The 14,503-nt window shown below is 36.3% G+C and overlaps 1 protein-coding gene across 2 annotated transcripts in view; it reads left to right on the forward strand.

Annotated features, from left to right (window-relative positions):
• Window positions 1-14,503, forward strand: part of LOC137009460 (uncharacterized) — a 59,153-nt gene that overhangs the window by 41,546 nt on the left and 3,104 nt on the right. For both annotated transcript variants that reach the window (XM_067371708.1, XM_067371707.1), the window contains 5 exons: window positions 4,103-4,255; window positions 10,485-10,614; window positions 10,719-10,751; window positions 11,041-11,138; window positions 11,962-12,045. In XM_067371708.1, the coding sequence (XP_067227809.1) occupies window positions 4,103-4,255; window positions 10,485-10,614; window positions 10,719-10,751; window positions 11,041-11,138; window positions 11,962-12,045 (498 nt within the window). The remainder of the gene's footprint in view (window positions 1-4,102; window positions 4,256-10,484; window positions 10,615-10,718; window positions 10,752-11,040; window positions 11,139-11,961; window positions 12,046-14,503) is intronic.

Consider the following 14,503-nt stretch of genomic DNA (forward strand, 5'->3'; position numbering starts at 1 on the left):
TTGAGAGAACTGAAGTAAAAAATGCAAGAAGATCACTCATTTGGAGTGTTGGGAAGAAGCTTAGCTGAAGTTTCTGCCCACTGGGACTTGATTAGCATAGCTAGCTTTGGTTAAATTGGTGTTTAAGAGTGTGAATCACCAGGTGGAAATGAAGGAGAGGGCTCAAAGGTAATGGATTGAGGCCGAGGTTACGATGGAAACAGATGAGCATATGGTCTAATGGTTTGTCTTATAGATCGTAGATGTCAAATCAAGCTGTGTGTGAGGACTTTCTCCTTCAGATGGTCTCTCCGCTGTTGCTCTTTACTCAGGGGTTCAGTACGCTAGCTTGTTAGACAGGTTGGAAAATAACAAACTAATACCGCAAACAGCGATTGCAATTAATGCTAGCAGCTCACAATGCCTCCTTTCGGCCTAACCTGTTTATCTTGGCTAAAACACAAGGGCCTTTTCCTAAAAGAACCATACACTTGTTACTTGTGGTATTAATAGGAATGTTAATCAGACAGCCTAAAATGAATATGGTGTATCTAATGTGGTGAAGTTAATTGGAAGTAATCCACTGTGGTTCTGGGAATATTACACATTCACATCCTGATCCACTGTGAGTTTAGTGTTCACAAATGCAATCTATTAGACTAAACCTAATGTTATTTCTAGACGAGTGCAATGGTGTGAATATGGACATTTATGCATTTCGGTATCTGTACATTTTTTTATGTTGACTTTCACCGAAATTGCCCGGAACAATTTGTCCCAGGAATTTTTTTTCCCCGAAACTTTTTTTCTCCCCAGACCTGCTGCTGTCTGTATTTCCATTATGGTCTAAAGTACCGTGAAGATTAGGCAAATTAGTCCGGTGACGCAGGACTGCACGTGACTTTCCAGTTCCCACTGGATTTCGTCCTCCGCATATAAACCTAATAAAGTGTTGGGCCATCGGTCATATTTTTTTAACTCCAATGTTGATTCGAATAACAAACAACTCTTACTGCTTGCACACAACAGACTTTTAAAAATGGGGGTTGAAAATAAAGAAGCTACATACATTTAACCAATCAAAATGGTGTGTGAACTCAACCAATCAGCACATTCAGTGCCCAAGTGCCATCCACGAAAGTTCCTGAACCTTGAAAACAGTGCTAACTCATGAACAGGGACTTTCTGAGGGGGAAGTTCAGTCCCTGCGGTTGAAACACTCTGAATACTACTCCAAAGTCCCTAGTGCCTGGGGAAAGTTCCTGAGGTGGAAACGTGGCTTTATGGCCACGTTCACACTGTCAGTTTTTGGAATTGACAACCGCATTTACTTACAGGTGTGAGTCTTGAAATGTCTCGTTCACACAGCAACTAACAGTAGCGTCTGGAACACTGTCTGTATTAAAGGGTTAGTTCACCCAAAAATGAAATTTCTGTCATTAATGACTCACCCTCATGTCGTTCCAAACCCGTAAGACCTCCGTTCATCTTCGGAACACAGTTTAAGATATTTTATATTTAGTCCGAGAGCTTTCTGTCCCTCCATTGAAAATGTATGTACGGCAGACTGTCCATGTCCAGAAAGGTAATTAAAACATCATCAAAGTAGTCCATGTGACATCAGTGGGTTAGTTAGAAGTTTTTGAAGCATCGAAAATACATTTTGGTCCAAAAATAACAAAAACTACGACTTTATTCAGCATTGTCTTCTCTTCCGGAATTCGTTCCATTTAATTGATTCCATTGAATTGATTCCATTGAATCCTTTCATCGGTCGGCGTTGGTAATGCACTTTTACGCCGCCGTCATTGTTTTTGGTGATTAGGACATCTGCGACATGCACACTTACGCACCATTTTTAAAAATATAGCAATACCAAAATACAAACGATGTAGAATAGCTTGAATACAGCGTGCGTCTCCCTCAGACTGTAAACAAAGCTCTGGCGCACCAGATAACACGTCAGCAGCGTCTTACATCAGCAGCGTCACTGTGGAGTCGTGAACCACACTCCGGAGCAGAAGGGGGCGGTAATGCACCAATAAGCTGTATGCCAATCGCCGTGAACCAAAAACAAAAACAACCACGGCGACGTAAAAGTGCATTACCAGCACCGACAGATGAAAGGATTCAATGGAATCAATTCAATGGAAAGGATTCCGGAAGAGAAGACAATGCTGAATAAAGTTGTAGTTTTTGATATTTTTGGACCAAAATGTATTTTCGATGCTTCAACAAATTCTAACTAACCCACTGATGTCACATGGACTACTTTGATGATGTTTTTATTTCCTTTCTGGACATGGACAGTCTACCGTACATACATTTTCAATGGAGGGACAGTAAGCTTTGGAACGACATGAGGGTTGAATTTTTGGGTGAACTAACCCTTTAATGTGCAATGAGAGTCAAGCCTGTATTCTCTTACTAGTAACCATAACGACAGTCACCAATGTAATATTAAAGATGGCGATGTCCAAAAAACTGAAAAGTCACTTTTGACATGACAAAAGACCAATTGAACCATGAGTGTATCCATTCAAACTTCATTAACCAACATCAGCATGTAAACACGCGATAGCCGGAGTGTTTAACCATAGCACTCGCGTGTCACGTTCTTTGCGACGTCTCGTGCATGGCATTTGAATTTGGAAAAGAAACTGACGGGAGCCACTCCAGTGGAAAACAGTGATTGGATCTAACAACTTAAGATGACGCACAGCTCATATCTCTGTCGCTGTAAGTTACCGAAAGCGAAATGACACAAAACACCTCAGGAGAGCGGCTCTCTCACACTATATGACGTGACAGACAACTAGTTGTCCAGTGCGGTTCCGTTCACACAGCGCGAAAATTCAGAGAATGTGGTTGTGAGTCCTGAAAAATTACCTCTGGTGTCCAGTGCTAGATTTAACAACACTGTCTTGCTTCCTTTGAAGTTGCAGTGAAAAAGACTAGGCGTTGTTTATTATTTCACTGTATTGACTTCGTCAGCTAAATTCACTGTTAGATTAGATCGATTACACTAGCTATTCACTCGAAACATAGCATGCTGAGGACATCTGCTGGTTAAAGCCATGTAAATAATAATAATGTTTATTTTATATAGCGCCTTTCTGCAAACTCAAGGTCGCTTTACAATACATAAATATGACAGCAGACAGAAAAACAATATGAAAACATAGAATGCATAACACATAACATCATACAGTCAGAGAAACAAGAAACAAAAACATATGTTTTAAGGTGGGTTTTGAAATCATGTAATGATGAGAGATCCCGAATGTGTTTGGGAATGGAGTTCCAAAGTATGGGGGCAGAGATGCAAAATGCCGACCACCAAATGATACTAGCTTGTGACGTGGAATCAACAACAGACCAGTATTCGAAAATCTTAATGTGCACACAAGAGAGTAGGTATGAATGAGATCAGAAATATACTGGGGGGCAAGACCATGAAGTGCTTTGAATGTGATGAGGAGTATTTTGTATTGAATACGAAAACGAACGGGTAGCCAATGGCGTCTGTGTAGAATGGAAGTAATGTGAGAAGATTTCTTTGAATAAGTGAGAACCCTAGCTGCAGAGTTTTGAATATATTGGAGCTTATTAATTGTTGTAAACCACAGAAAAGCAAAAACATGTTGTACACACTCAGTGCGTGAGCTTAAAATAAACAGACCGTTATCGTTTGTTGGTGTAGACGCAAATATAGTTATCGTTATAGATTTTTTTGGTGTGAACGGGCCTTTGGTCGTACACCATACCGTTTTGATTTAACATGCATATTGTCAAGCACTCTTGTAATAGCCCTGATTTAAGTGTGTTGTTGACGTATGGTAGTCGTTGATGGTACCTTGTACTTGTTATTTCAGTAAGAACCCCTTAACCTAATGACCACCGATCCTCAGGTTTACCTTTCTTTCCAGCTTCAAATAATATATTACAACACTTCCTGTGTAGGCTCTGATATACACTTGACAAGAACGGTCTGTGTCAACAAGACCGCTGAGAAATCCTCTCTGTGCTTAAGTGTCTATGGCTGTTAAGTGAGAGGCAGGAAAAAGTTTGCAGTTCGATTAGTTGGAGATGACATGTTCTGGCCTCTCTGTTTGTCTTGCAGCTGATTATCCAGAAGATCCGCATGTGCCAGCAGCTGTGGGCTTGTGAGTCATTTGTCAGTGTGCTGGAGTACCTTCTGGCTGTGGGCAATTACCTCAACCAGAACGCAGGCAAGGACAGGGCCAAGGGATTTCGCCTCTCATCCTTAACTAAGGTAGGACCCGCATCGCCAGCAAATGACATTTGGGGGATGGCGAGGAATTTTATTGGCATACAGGTTTTTATTTCTCTTTCTTTTTCTACAAGATTTCATTTCTCCTCCAGTTTTTTAATCTGTTCAGCCTTGGTAACAGCACTGAGGGTAACTAATAATATGGTTTGAAATTTTTTTCAAAATGTAGCTTTTCCAGGTATTTTAGCAAGTAGCAGTCTCTCTTTTTGGTCACACTTTGTTGCTCGCACAGCTTTGCACACAAATGAACTGAAATAATAGTCACATCTCCTGAAATACCCTCTCTCACATATTCTACCATTCAAACTTTTTTTTTTTTAAAGAAATTAACACTTTTATTCAGCAAGGCCACATTAAATGGATTAAAATTAACAATTAAGACAGTTATTATGTTACGAAAGATTTCTATTTCAAATAAATGCTGTTATTTTGAACTTTCTATTCAGTTAAAGAGTCCTTAAAAAATGCATCACAGTGTCCACAAGACTGTTTTCAACATTGATAATGATAAGAAATATATTAGCAGCATATTAGAATGATTTCTGAAGGATCATGTGACACTGAAGACTGGAGTAATGATGCTGAAAATTCAGCTTTACCATCACAGGAATAAATTACATTTTAAAATATGTTAAAATAGAAAAGAGTTATTTTAAATTGTAATAATATTTCACAATATTCCTGTTTTTTCAGACTTTTCATTAAATAAATGCAGCCTTAGTGAAAATAAATGTATTTGTTGTTGTTTAAAACATTCATAAATAAATAAATATATATATATATATATATATATATATATATATATATATATATATATATATATATATATATATATATATATATATATATATATATATATATATATATAAGTACTTTGAGAGTGTAGAGTGACTCGATTACATAATTCACAGTGCTTCTGGGAGTGGTGAGTTTTCTTGTTTTGTTTCCAGAAGTTAAAATCTTGTGGATTCTACAGAAGCATAAATCATAACAACAACCGCAGTTATCATGGTCAGTCTGTCTTAAAACATTGGTCTTAAAAATCTGTTTACTTATAGAGAAAGTGAATAAGACTTTAAGTTCTGGAAGACCACAAAGGCTTAAAAAAAACGATTAAGAAATACAAAATATTTTATTTTGTTAAACATGATAAAAAGTCCTTTTGGCACAGACGCCCGTCCGTGCAGTCAGAAGGAGGAAGACGGAGAGCCATCAGCGCCTGCCGTTAGATGGCAGGGGCGAGAGTCTATCCTCTGACTTTGACCCAGCCTGGAGGCAATAAATTGAGGCCATTTTCTTGTTGGACAGGACAGGGACCTAGACTGGTGGGCGTTTGGGGTGGTGGTGGGAAATAACATACTCGGCGAACTGCTAGTATAGAAAAACATACCATTAATGGGGTTTTAAAGACAAACGAGACATTGTGATTGGCTGGAAAAGGGGATGAATGAGTGAGATAATTACTACTAATTACATATACCTATTTATATTATAATATTAAAACATAATTCCCAATTCCCTATGGCTTCCTATGTTCCTATGAGTTTCTCTTTGTTGTTCATTTCTGCAAACTCTTGCCGCAGCAGCCCAATTCATTAGCCACACGGCATGGCTTTTTTTCCTAGCTCGCTGAGTCATTAGTGACACACAGTGGTAATTTGTATCGATTTTTGCAGCCAGGATGCTGAAAACCCAGTTTCTCAGTGGCAAGATTTAAGGGCACTTGCACAATAAGCTGAATGACTTCCTCCTTTGCTAATGAGGTATCTGAGTGCACCACCTCTGTGCTTCCTCCATAGAAACATGACATGGAAGAAGATAACATTCTTACTCTGTGATGAAGTAAATCTGTACATGGCAGCTTTGGTGATGAATGAAACCCCCTACCCTGACATGTTCATCATGAATGTCATTTCATCATTTAATATATCATGTTACCACACTGAAAAAAATAACTTTTAGGATTTACTTGAAAAAATCCTTGTAGCACATTTTAAGTAAATTTTACTGCTACTGCTCTGCCTGTTATTATCAAGTAAAATCTACTTACTATTGAACTTAACATTCATAAAGAAATTAAGTAAATATTACTTAACTACATTTAATTTCACACATAGAATTAAGTACAATCTGCTTAACTAAGTTAAGTAAATTTAACAAAATTAACTTTTCACTCAAATAATATAACTTTGAATTAAACCATGCTTTTAAAGTGTATGCTTTACTTAGAAACATCTAAGTAAATAATACAATAGATATCGTGGAGACACCATATCTACATCATCTACAAAAATGTGGCACTCACCCGAACACAGAGACTTCAATACTTGGTAGACATACACAATGATGGTAACATTCGATAAATCGTTTTTTGAATATGAATTTGTCATTTTGAGAAGAAAATGAGCTCCAGATGTCACAAAATCTCAAGTTACTAAACCTAACAACAAAGGCAATGATGAAACAGTGTAAATACAGATTGAAAACAGCAAAAAAAAAAAAAAAAAAAAAAAAAAATCAACCTTATTAATTATTCATGTCTCAGTGCATGATGGGAACACCAGTATCAGAAAAGTATAATTTTATAGAAACATATAATTTTATATCATTGATATTTACGCTTTAATTTCTACAAGCTTGAATTGAAAGAATAGGGATTAGAGTCGGGAAGAAATCATGTTCATGGATGTGATTATTAATGTTATTGTAGTATGAAGCAGAGCAGGACTGAGTGTTGTGGGAGCTGAACGAGGAGCTGGAGCGATTGCGCAACACATGCCTCGCAAGCAGTAGAACTTTTATTATGACACAGTCGCCGGCGCTGCTTCCGCTTTTCCAGTCATGAGTATGAGGTAACACAATGCTGTTTATCATATTAGATACATTTAAGTGTGTTGAAAATGTTATAATGTTACTCTGAGCGTTCGCTCGGCGGCTGCTGTGAGACACTGTTACACACTGCAGTAAAATAGATCGATTTAAGAATATCATATTAAATACTGGATGTCTTGTGTTGATAAATGGCAAGCAATTAATTTTAAAACGTATTGTATGATGGAGAAAATTATGTATTACTGTTACTAAAAATAAAGCTGCATCTGATTATGCTATGTTAGCTACTTGACAAAATAGTGTTTTTCTCTGAGTCATGGTAAAGCATGATACTCGCAAAAATTCAAAATTGATTTAAACAATAAGACTAAACGTGTTGAGCTATATAACAATTAGTTTTCTGTCTATGAATATATCAAAACAGTTGTTCCCTTGTATATTAAAACATGTAAATATTAAAGCGTCTTTGGTGTTTCCATGGTTTCTACAAAATAAAACTGGAAACCGAGGGTAACGCGGGTATGACGCAATTGACCGGCGTCTCCTCACACGTCCCGGAGCCTTGGTTAAAATTGCAATTTTCTCACGATTTAAAAATAGTTGGAAACATTTGGGATATTGTAAGTACTCAAGTGAACAATATATATATATATATAAAATTTGAAATCAATATTTACTCTAACATTTAAAAGTTTAGTCAGATTTTTAATGCTCTTGAAAGAAGTCTCTTCTGCTCACCAAGGCTGCATTTATCTGACCAAAATACAGTAAAATATTGTAAAATATTATTATAATTTAGAATAACTGTTTTCTATTTTAATATAATTTATAATGCCATTTATTTTTGTGATCAATATTGAGTTCAGCATCATTACTCCAGTCTTCAGTTTCACATGATCCTTCAGAAATCATTCTAATATGCTGTTTTGCTGCTCAAGAAACATTTCTTATTATTATCAATGTTAAAAACAGTTAATATTAATATTTTTGTGAAAAACATACATTTTTAAGAATTATTTGAAATAAAAAAGCACTAACAATGTGAAATTAATCAATTTAATGCGTCCTTGCTGAATAAAAGTCAGTTCTCAAAACATTTTGGACTTTTTGAAATAAATGAGTGATCCTTTCTGACCTAAGCCTAAGCTTTGAACAGTGTATTTAATGTCTCCTGGTCATCTTTTAGTTCTGAAGAACGGTTCAGGATTGAAATAGTAAACAACATAACCAAGAAACATACAGCCCCCTTTTCCACCCATGTGAAGATAAGCATTTAGCCCCCTGTGAGTTTTAAATGAGCGGCTGCTGAAATTGGTGCAGTGGCTTCATGTCTACATGCATTACCATAAAGAATGGGTCTAGAGAGCTTGATATATCACCGCTCTTGTTCTCTACAGGCCACTTCATATGGAGAGCAGTTGAAACAATCACTCTTGAACATGCTTGCTGGTTTTTGTGGCATGCATACTCGCTTTATATTTTCTTTCTTTAAGAAGATGCAATTGAGATTGGAGTGTTTTGAGTTTAGCACTATTTGATTAATATTCAGTGCTTAAGTTATTCACATTACCATTTGATAAGAGTTCAACCTTTTTGAATTAGCAGCATGATGACTCGACATGCATTCCTTATCATCATCACCCTTTACTGTACAAATTCTCAATTTTTAAAAACACACACATGAGGCTGCAGTACTCCAACAGCATTTGCATTGTGTCTGTATGATTAATCAGAGAGCAGAACCTTAGAGATGTCAAGGAGATCCTTTTGAAAAAATGGTAACTGGTTTTTCACATGTGCACAATAGAGGTGCTCTTCAATACAAGGACATTATCTTCTGCCATTTTTAGTTGATGGTAATATGCACGGGGGTGTTGAATTGTCAAACCTCGCTCTTTCTCTGGCCTTGGGCAAGGTATTGGTATTCAAAGATGCTTGCATGTACGTGCATAAACTCTCACAAATGCACACTCACACCCAAGACAAATATTTGTTTACCTGATCCTCTAAATTTAACACCCTAAGGTCAGATGGGATATTTGATTGGGGATATATGACCAATCGTGCCCAAACCTCTGCCTCACTGCCTACAGGAAGCATCCCGACCATTATGGAACCTTATAAGTGACCAATTTGGAACACATTGGCAACTCTCTATGTCACATGAAACTGATTATAGAATCAGAATAGAATTTGTGGTTAATATGTTCCTAATGGCATTAATAAGCATTAAAATACATCACACACATTTTTAATATATAAAACAATACATTTATTACATATTATAATTATATATATTATATCTATAATTTGTATTAAATGCTATACTTTTATCATCTAGTTTTTATGCATTAAATGGAATACAAGTTTATTAATAGTTATTTCTCTTGCCTCTTCTGCCATCTTGAATATATTATTTATTTTTCACTGAGTTTCCACAATGCAATTTAGGGATTGCCTTCACTGCAATCAAAATAAGTGTCTACGATACCTTAAAATGCTGCCTACATAGGCAGCTCACTAGGTTTTGGACACACAGCAAATTTATTATAAAATAATTAATTTTTATCACATATTATAATGATATAAAACAGTATATTTTACATTTATTTTATATTTATAAATTATATTAAACAAAATATTTTAGTAACTTTTTTTTCCAGTATTGAATTGAATACAAGTTTATTTATAGTTATTTATTTATTTATTTATTTATTTTTTGAGTTTATCACAATGCAATTTTGGAATTGCCTTCATTGCAATTTGGTTAAATCGAAATAAGTGTCTATGATGCCTTAAAATGCTGCCTACATAGGCAGCTCACTACATTTTGGACACACAGCAAATTTATTATAAAATAATTAATTTGTATCACATATACATATATAAATACATAATACATTTTATATTTGTTTATTTAATATTTATAAATTACATTATATATTTTTATCAATCCATTTTTTAGTATATACTAAATATTTATTTATTTATTTATTTTCAGTGAGTTTGTAACAATGCAATTTAGGGATTGGCTTCACTGCAAGTGTCTATGACGCTTTAAAATGCTTCCTACTGTACATAGGAAGCTCACTAGGTTTTGGACACAGTAAATCTATCATAAAATCATAAATGTTTTATCACATATTATAATTATATAATATATGTGTTAATTTTATGTTTATAAATTATATTTAATATTTTTATTAACTATTTTTTCAGTATTAAATGGAATACAAGTGTCAAAATAAGTGTCTTTGATGCCTTAAAATGCTCCCTACATAGGCAGCTCAATAAGTTTTGGAACACAGCAAATGTACCATCTTTTTTCAAGTGCAGGTGCATGGAAAACACATTCATTATTTTTCCATCCTTTTTCCAGCTTTCTCAGCTGCGCGGGAACGATCGGAAGTTCACCTTGCTCCATGCCCTTGTGGAGCAGATCATGTTGCGAGAACCACGTTTGGCCACCTTTTTCCTGGAGCTTGCAGAATTCGAGACTGTTCCTGGGGGTACTCTAATCAAAATTTTATTGGAAGGGAAGATGTGATAGATGTTTTTTGGGCTGATTTAATTGAATGCCTTCTGATTGTGTGTATCTGTGGTTTTCCTGCAGCTTCAGTTAAAGGTCTAACAGCAGAGGTGGATGGTACGTGGTCTTATCTGATGTATTTTGTTTTGTAGATGCTTTTGATGCTTGATTGAGCACTTTTGCTTTCAGAATGTCAACAAATCCTTCCGCTGTTATTTTCAAGTGTGGTCAAGCATTTCATACAATTTATAACTTTTTAATCAGCTGAGCGTTTGATTTAAACCTGTTGCTGCTTGGCTTGCTTGTGCATTAATGCATAAAAGCATTGCAATTTTATTCATAGAGTTTAGTTGGTCCATTATAAGTGTCCTCTAACAGAGATTTCCCCCCTTTTGTCACCATTTAGTAGTGAAGAACGAGTTTCAGAAGGTCATCCAGTACAGGAAAGCACAAAAACGGAAAAATGCAGCCAATCAGCACCCCAAATTCGTCAAAGACTTAAAGGTAAAATTACAGTTATCTTGCATTATACATATTATTGCACATCACATTATGGAAGCTTGTTTTCGCCCCTGAAAAAAAAACAAAACACTTTTTTTTTCTTGTGACTTTTTATCTAGTAATTCTTTTGCGGAACACGAACACAAAATGTTGAATTATGTACTAGTCTGTATTTTTCGGGGATTTAAGTTTTTCCTTTCTGCAAAAGAATGCAAAAAAATCTATATTATTTGTGTGATATATTAAAAATCTTTGCAGTTTAAGTTATCACTCTTTCAGTGAGCTGATAAAGACTGTGATTGTATCACTAATTCAGTGAGTTGAACTTCAGAATCAAAAGATCTGATTTAAAATCATTCTGATTCACTCAAATTGGACAAAGCAACTTCTCAGTGATTAATGACTCAAATGTCAGTCTTTTCCTCTCAGTAAGCTATCATATGATTTCAGAAGACTATACAATACATTATAATGCTTGTATACTCCTTTTTAGTCCGTTTGGAGCTTGATAGCCCCTGTCCTTATGAATTTTCATTATATTGAAAAGACTGGCCAGGATATTCTTTAAGAAAATCCAATGTACTGTGTTATTCTTGCACAACTCCATAGAGAAAGGAAGTTAATCTAGATCGTATAATGCACAAACCCTTGTGCGCTGATACACCTTTTGACTGTATAAAAGCTTTTTCTGATGTGATCTGGTTGGAGAGAAATATCAGTGATCGAAAGCCTCTGAGGCTGAGAATGCCAGTGCTACCTCTCCAAAAACGGAAAGAAGGAAAATGCACGCCCGTAACACCTGCTCTTCCTTTATCTCCGGCTCTAGATGGCCATCGAGAAGCATGAGGCCGATTTCAGACAGCTGATGAAGAGGTGTGAGGAGATGAGGAAGCTCTACACTGACATATTGGTAATCCCTGAGTTATTATTTCAATATCTTCTGTTGTGAAGCCTTGAGAGACGGATGGGCCGGAATCACCGGCTATCTGGAGATTGGCTTTTTCTGCTTATCTGTGCCAGGTGGACTTTGGGAAGGGGGAATATATTTCAGGCCACCCATTCACCAAGGTTACAGTGTTTTTTTCCCTCACTGCGAGGGACATGATGCTGGATTGAGATTGATTTATGATGACAGTTCTCATGATGTTCATGGGATGTTTATAGCACTAAATATGTTATGAGCACAGAAGATTGTCTTCAGGGAACCAGAGGGGTATTTGTTAAAAAAATCTGCAATGCAACTAGAAATGCAGCATTTTAAACAAATATGTTATCTACTTGTTCTTTTGCTTTTTGTTTGCTTTTGTTTTACTATTTTTGGAGCAATATTAGAATGATTTCTGAAGGATCACGTGACACTGGAGTAATGATGCTGAAAATTCAGCTTTGATTACAGGAATAAATTACATTTTTAAAAAATATTCAAAACAGAAAACAATGTATGTAATAATATTACACAGTATTAGTGTTTTTACCGTATTATTGATCAAATAAATACACCCTTGGTGAGCACAAAAGACTTCTTTATCTTCCTGACCCCAAACTTTTGAACAGTAGTGTATGTGTTATGTTTCTACGCATTTCTGACAAAAAAACAAAACAGTGTAACTGCTTTTTGCACTAAAAGTCCAGTTGGGCCCAAAAAACACTGCTTCCTTAATAATTAAGGGAAAGAACAAATTCTTAAGGAGAGTCCTTTTCCTCTGTTTGTAACATGTATTGTATTTCCCAACTGTCCCAATTTTCTTCAAGACCATCCATAAAGACTGAGTGTTTCATTGTGAACATTCAGCCCATTGTGAGTTTGACAGGATGAGGAGCGAGTCTCCTGCCAGGGATGAGAATTGCTTTAGTTTTACAATTACAGCCCAAACTTTCAGCCTTGGGCAAAAATACAGCAAACAGCAACTTGGGGCTGTGGAGACAGGAATAATGGGGAGAGTAGAGTCAGGATGAAGAGAGAAACTGAGAGTGTTGGGAAAAAATATTTTTTGCTCGTTTATTTCTCTTAGTTTATCAGCATTAAGGTTATAAATCTGGCCTTCCTGGTGTCTATGCAGGTGTGAATGTGATTGAACAGTCGTTCACAGCATTAGTTGGTATAAAAATATCAATTCTGCTTTCATTTACTCACCCTCATGCCATTCAAAACTAGTTTGATGTTGTTTGTTAGGTGGATGAATAAGTTTAAAACTGAAAAATATTTTCCATTTTAAAGGGGAATTATTCTTCCCTTTTTCAAAGTCTTAGGGCCCCATCATACACCCGGCACAATGCGACGCCAGGCGACGCAAGTGTTTCAGCCTGACACAGTTATCATTTTCACGTCCAGCACCTACGTTGTTTAAATAGCAAATGCACTCTGCCCATCTGTTCGCCCATAAGCGTGCTGGTCTGAAAACGAGGTGTGTCCAGGCCTTAGACTGAAAAAAAAAATATGGACGTAGTGTCCGTGACGTCACCCGTAGAGTTCTGAAGAGCAGATTTGAGGCAAAAATGAGGCCGCTGCCATCTTAGCTGCGCGCCACAGCACGTCACTCCCGGATCACTGAAAATGGGCAGAGAGGCGGGACGTGGTTGAACTGAGGTGCCATGGTTACTGAAACCATGCCCGCCTAGCTCGACGTGATCATGTTAGCAGGCGAAGGAGATACTATCTAAAATATTAATTTTCTAATGATATAGCTTATTTTTATTAGTTAATAAAATAAGTTATATCATTAGAAAGTTATAAAGGTTTACTGTCAATCTACGGCGTCTTTTTTACGATATGCTCCAGCACCACTTAATTGAAACATGTGTCAGGTTTGCACCTGACAACACGAAAAATCAAACGGGACTTCATACCTTTATAATGAAATGGTGATCGTGAAATAAATCCAGTCTGTTGCACTTGGGTAAAATGTCCATGAGTGTCCATTGAAAAACAAAAAATCAGTACTTTTTGTCCACAAAAGCATTTAATCCATGAAATATTAATATATTATCCATTGTTTGCATCACATTTCTTCTGAATGATCTACTCTCCATCATCGTTCTTCAAGAAATTATGCAATCTGAGCAGCGTTTAAAACTGAATATGATCATTTCACAAAAAAATTAGCCTGCGTCCAAAATGCAGCAGTTTTAGTTATAATATCCAAGCAGTGCTGTCGGAGTTTGTGGTGTCTTGAGAGGGATATTCTCCAGCCAAAGTCATAGTAAATCTCAGGAACTATACTTTTAGCCAATGCCACGACGATCCTTTCCTTCCGCATGCGTGCACATCTACACAGACGCACATCTATCTCTACCATTAACGCAGAAAATTATTTTATAATTGTATAAAATAATCCAGAAAAAAGCACAGACGCGGCAGAAATGCCAAA

The sequence above is a fragment of the Chanodichthys erythropterus genome, chromosome 20 (assembly GCF_024489055.1).
Source record: "Chanodichthys erythropterus isolate Z2021 chromosome 20, ASM2448905v1, whole genome shotgun sequence".
Classification (NCBI taxonomy): Eukaryota; Metazoa; Chordata; class Actinopteri; order Cypriniformes; family Xenocyprididae; genus Chanodichthys; species Chanodichthys erythropterus.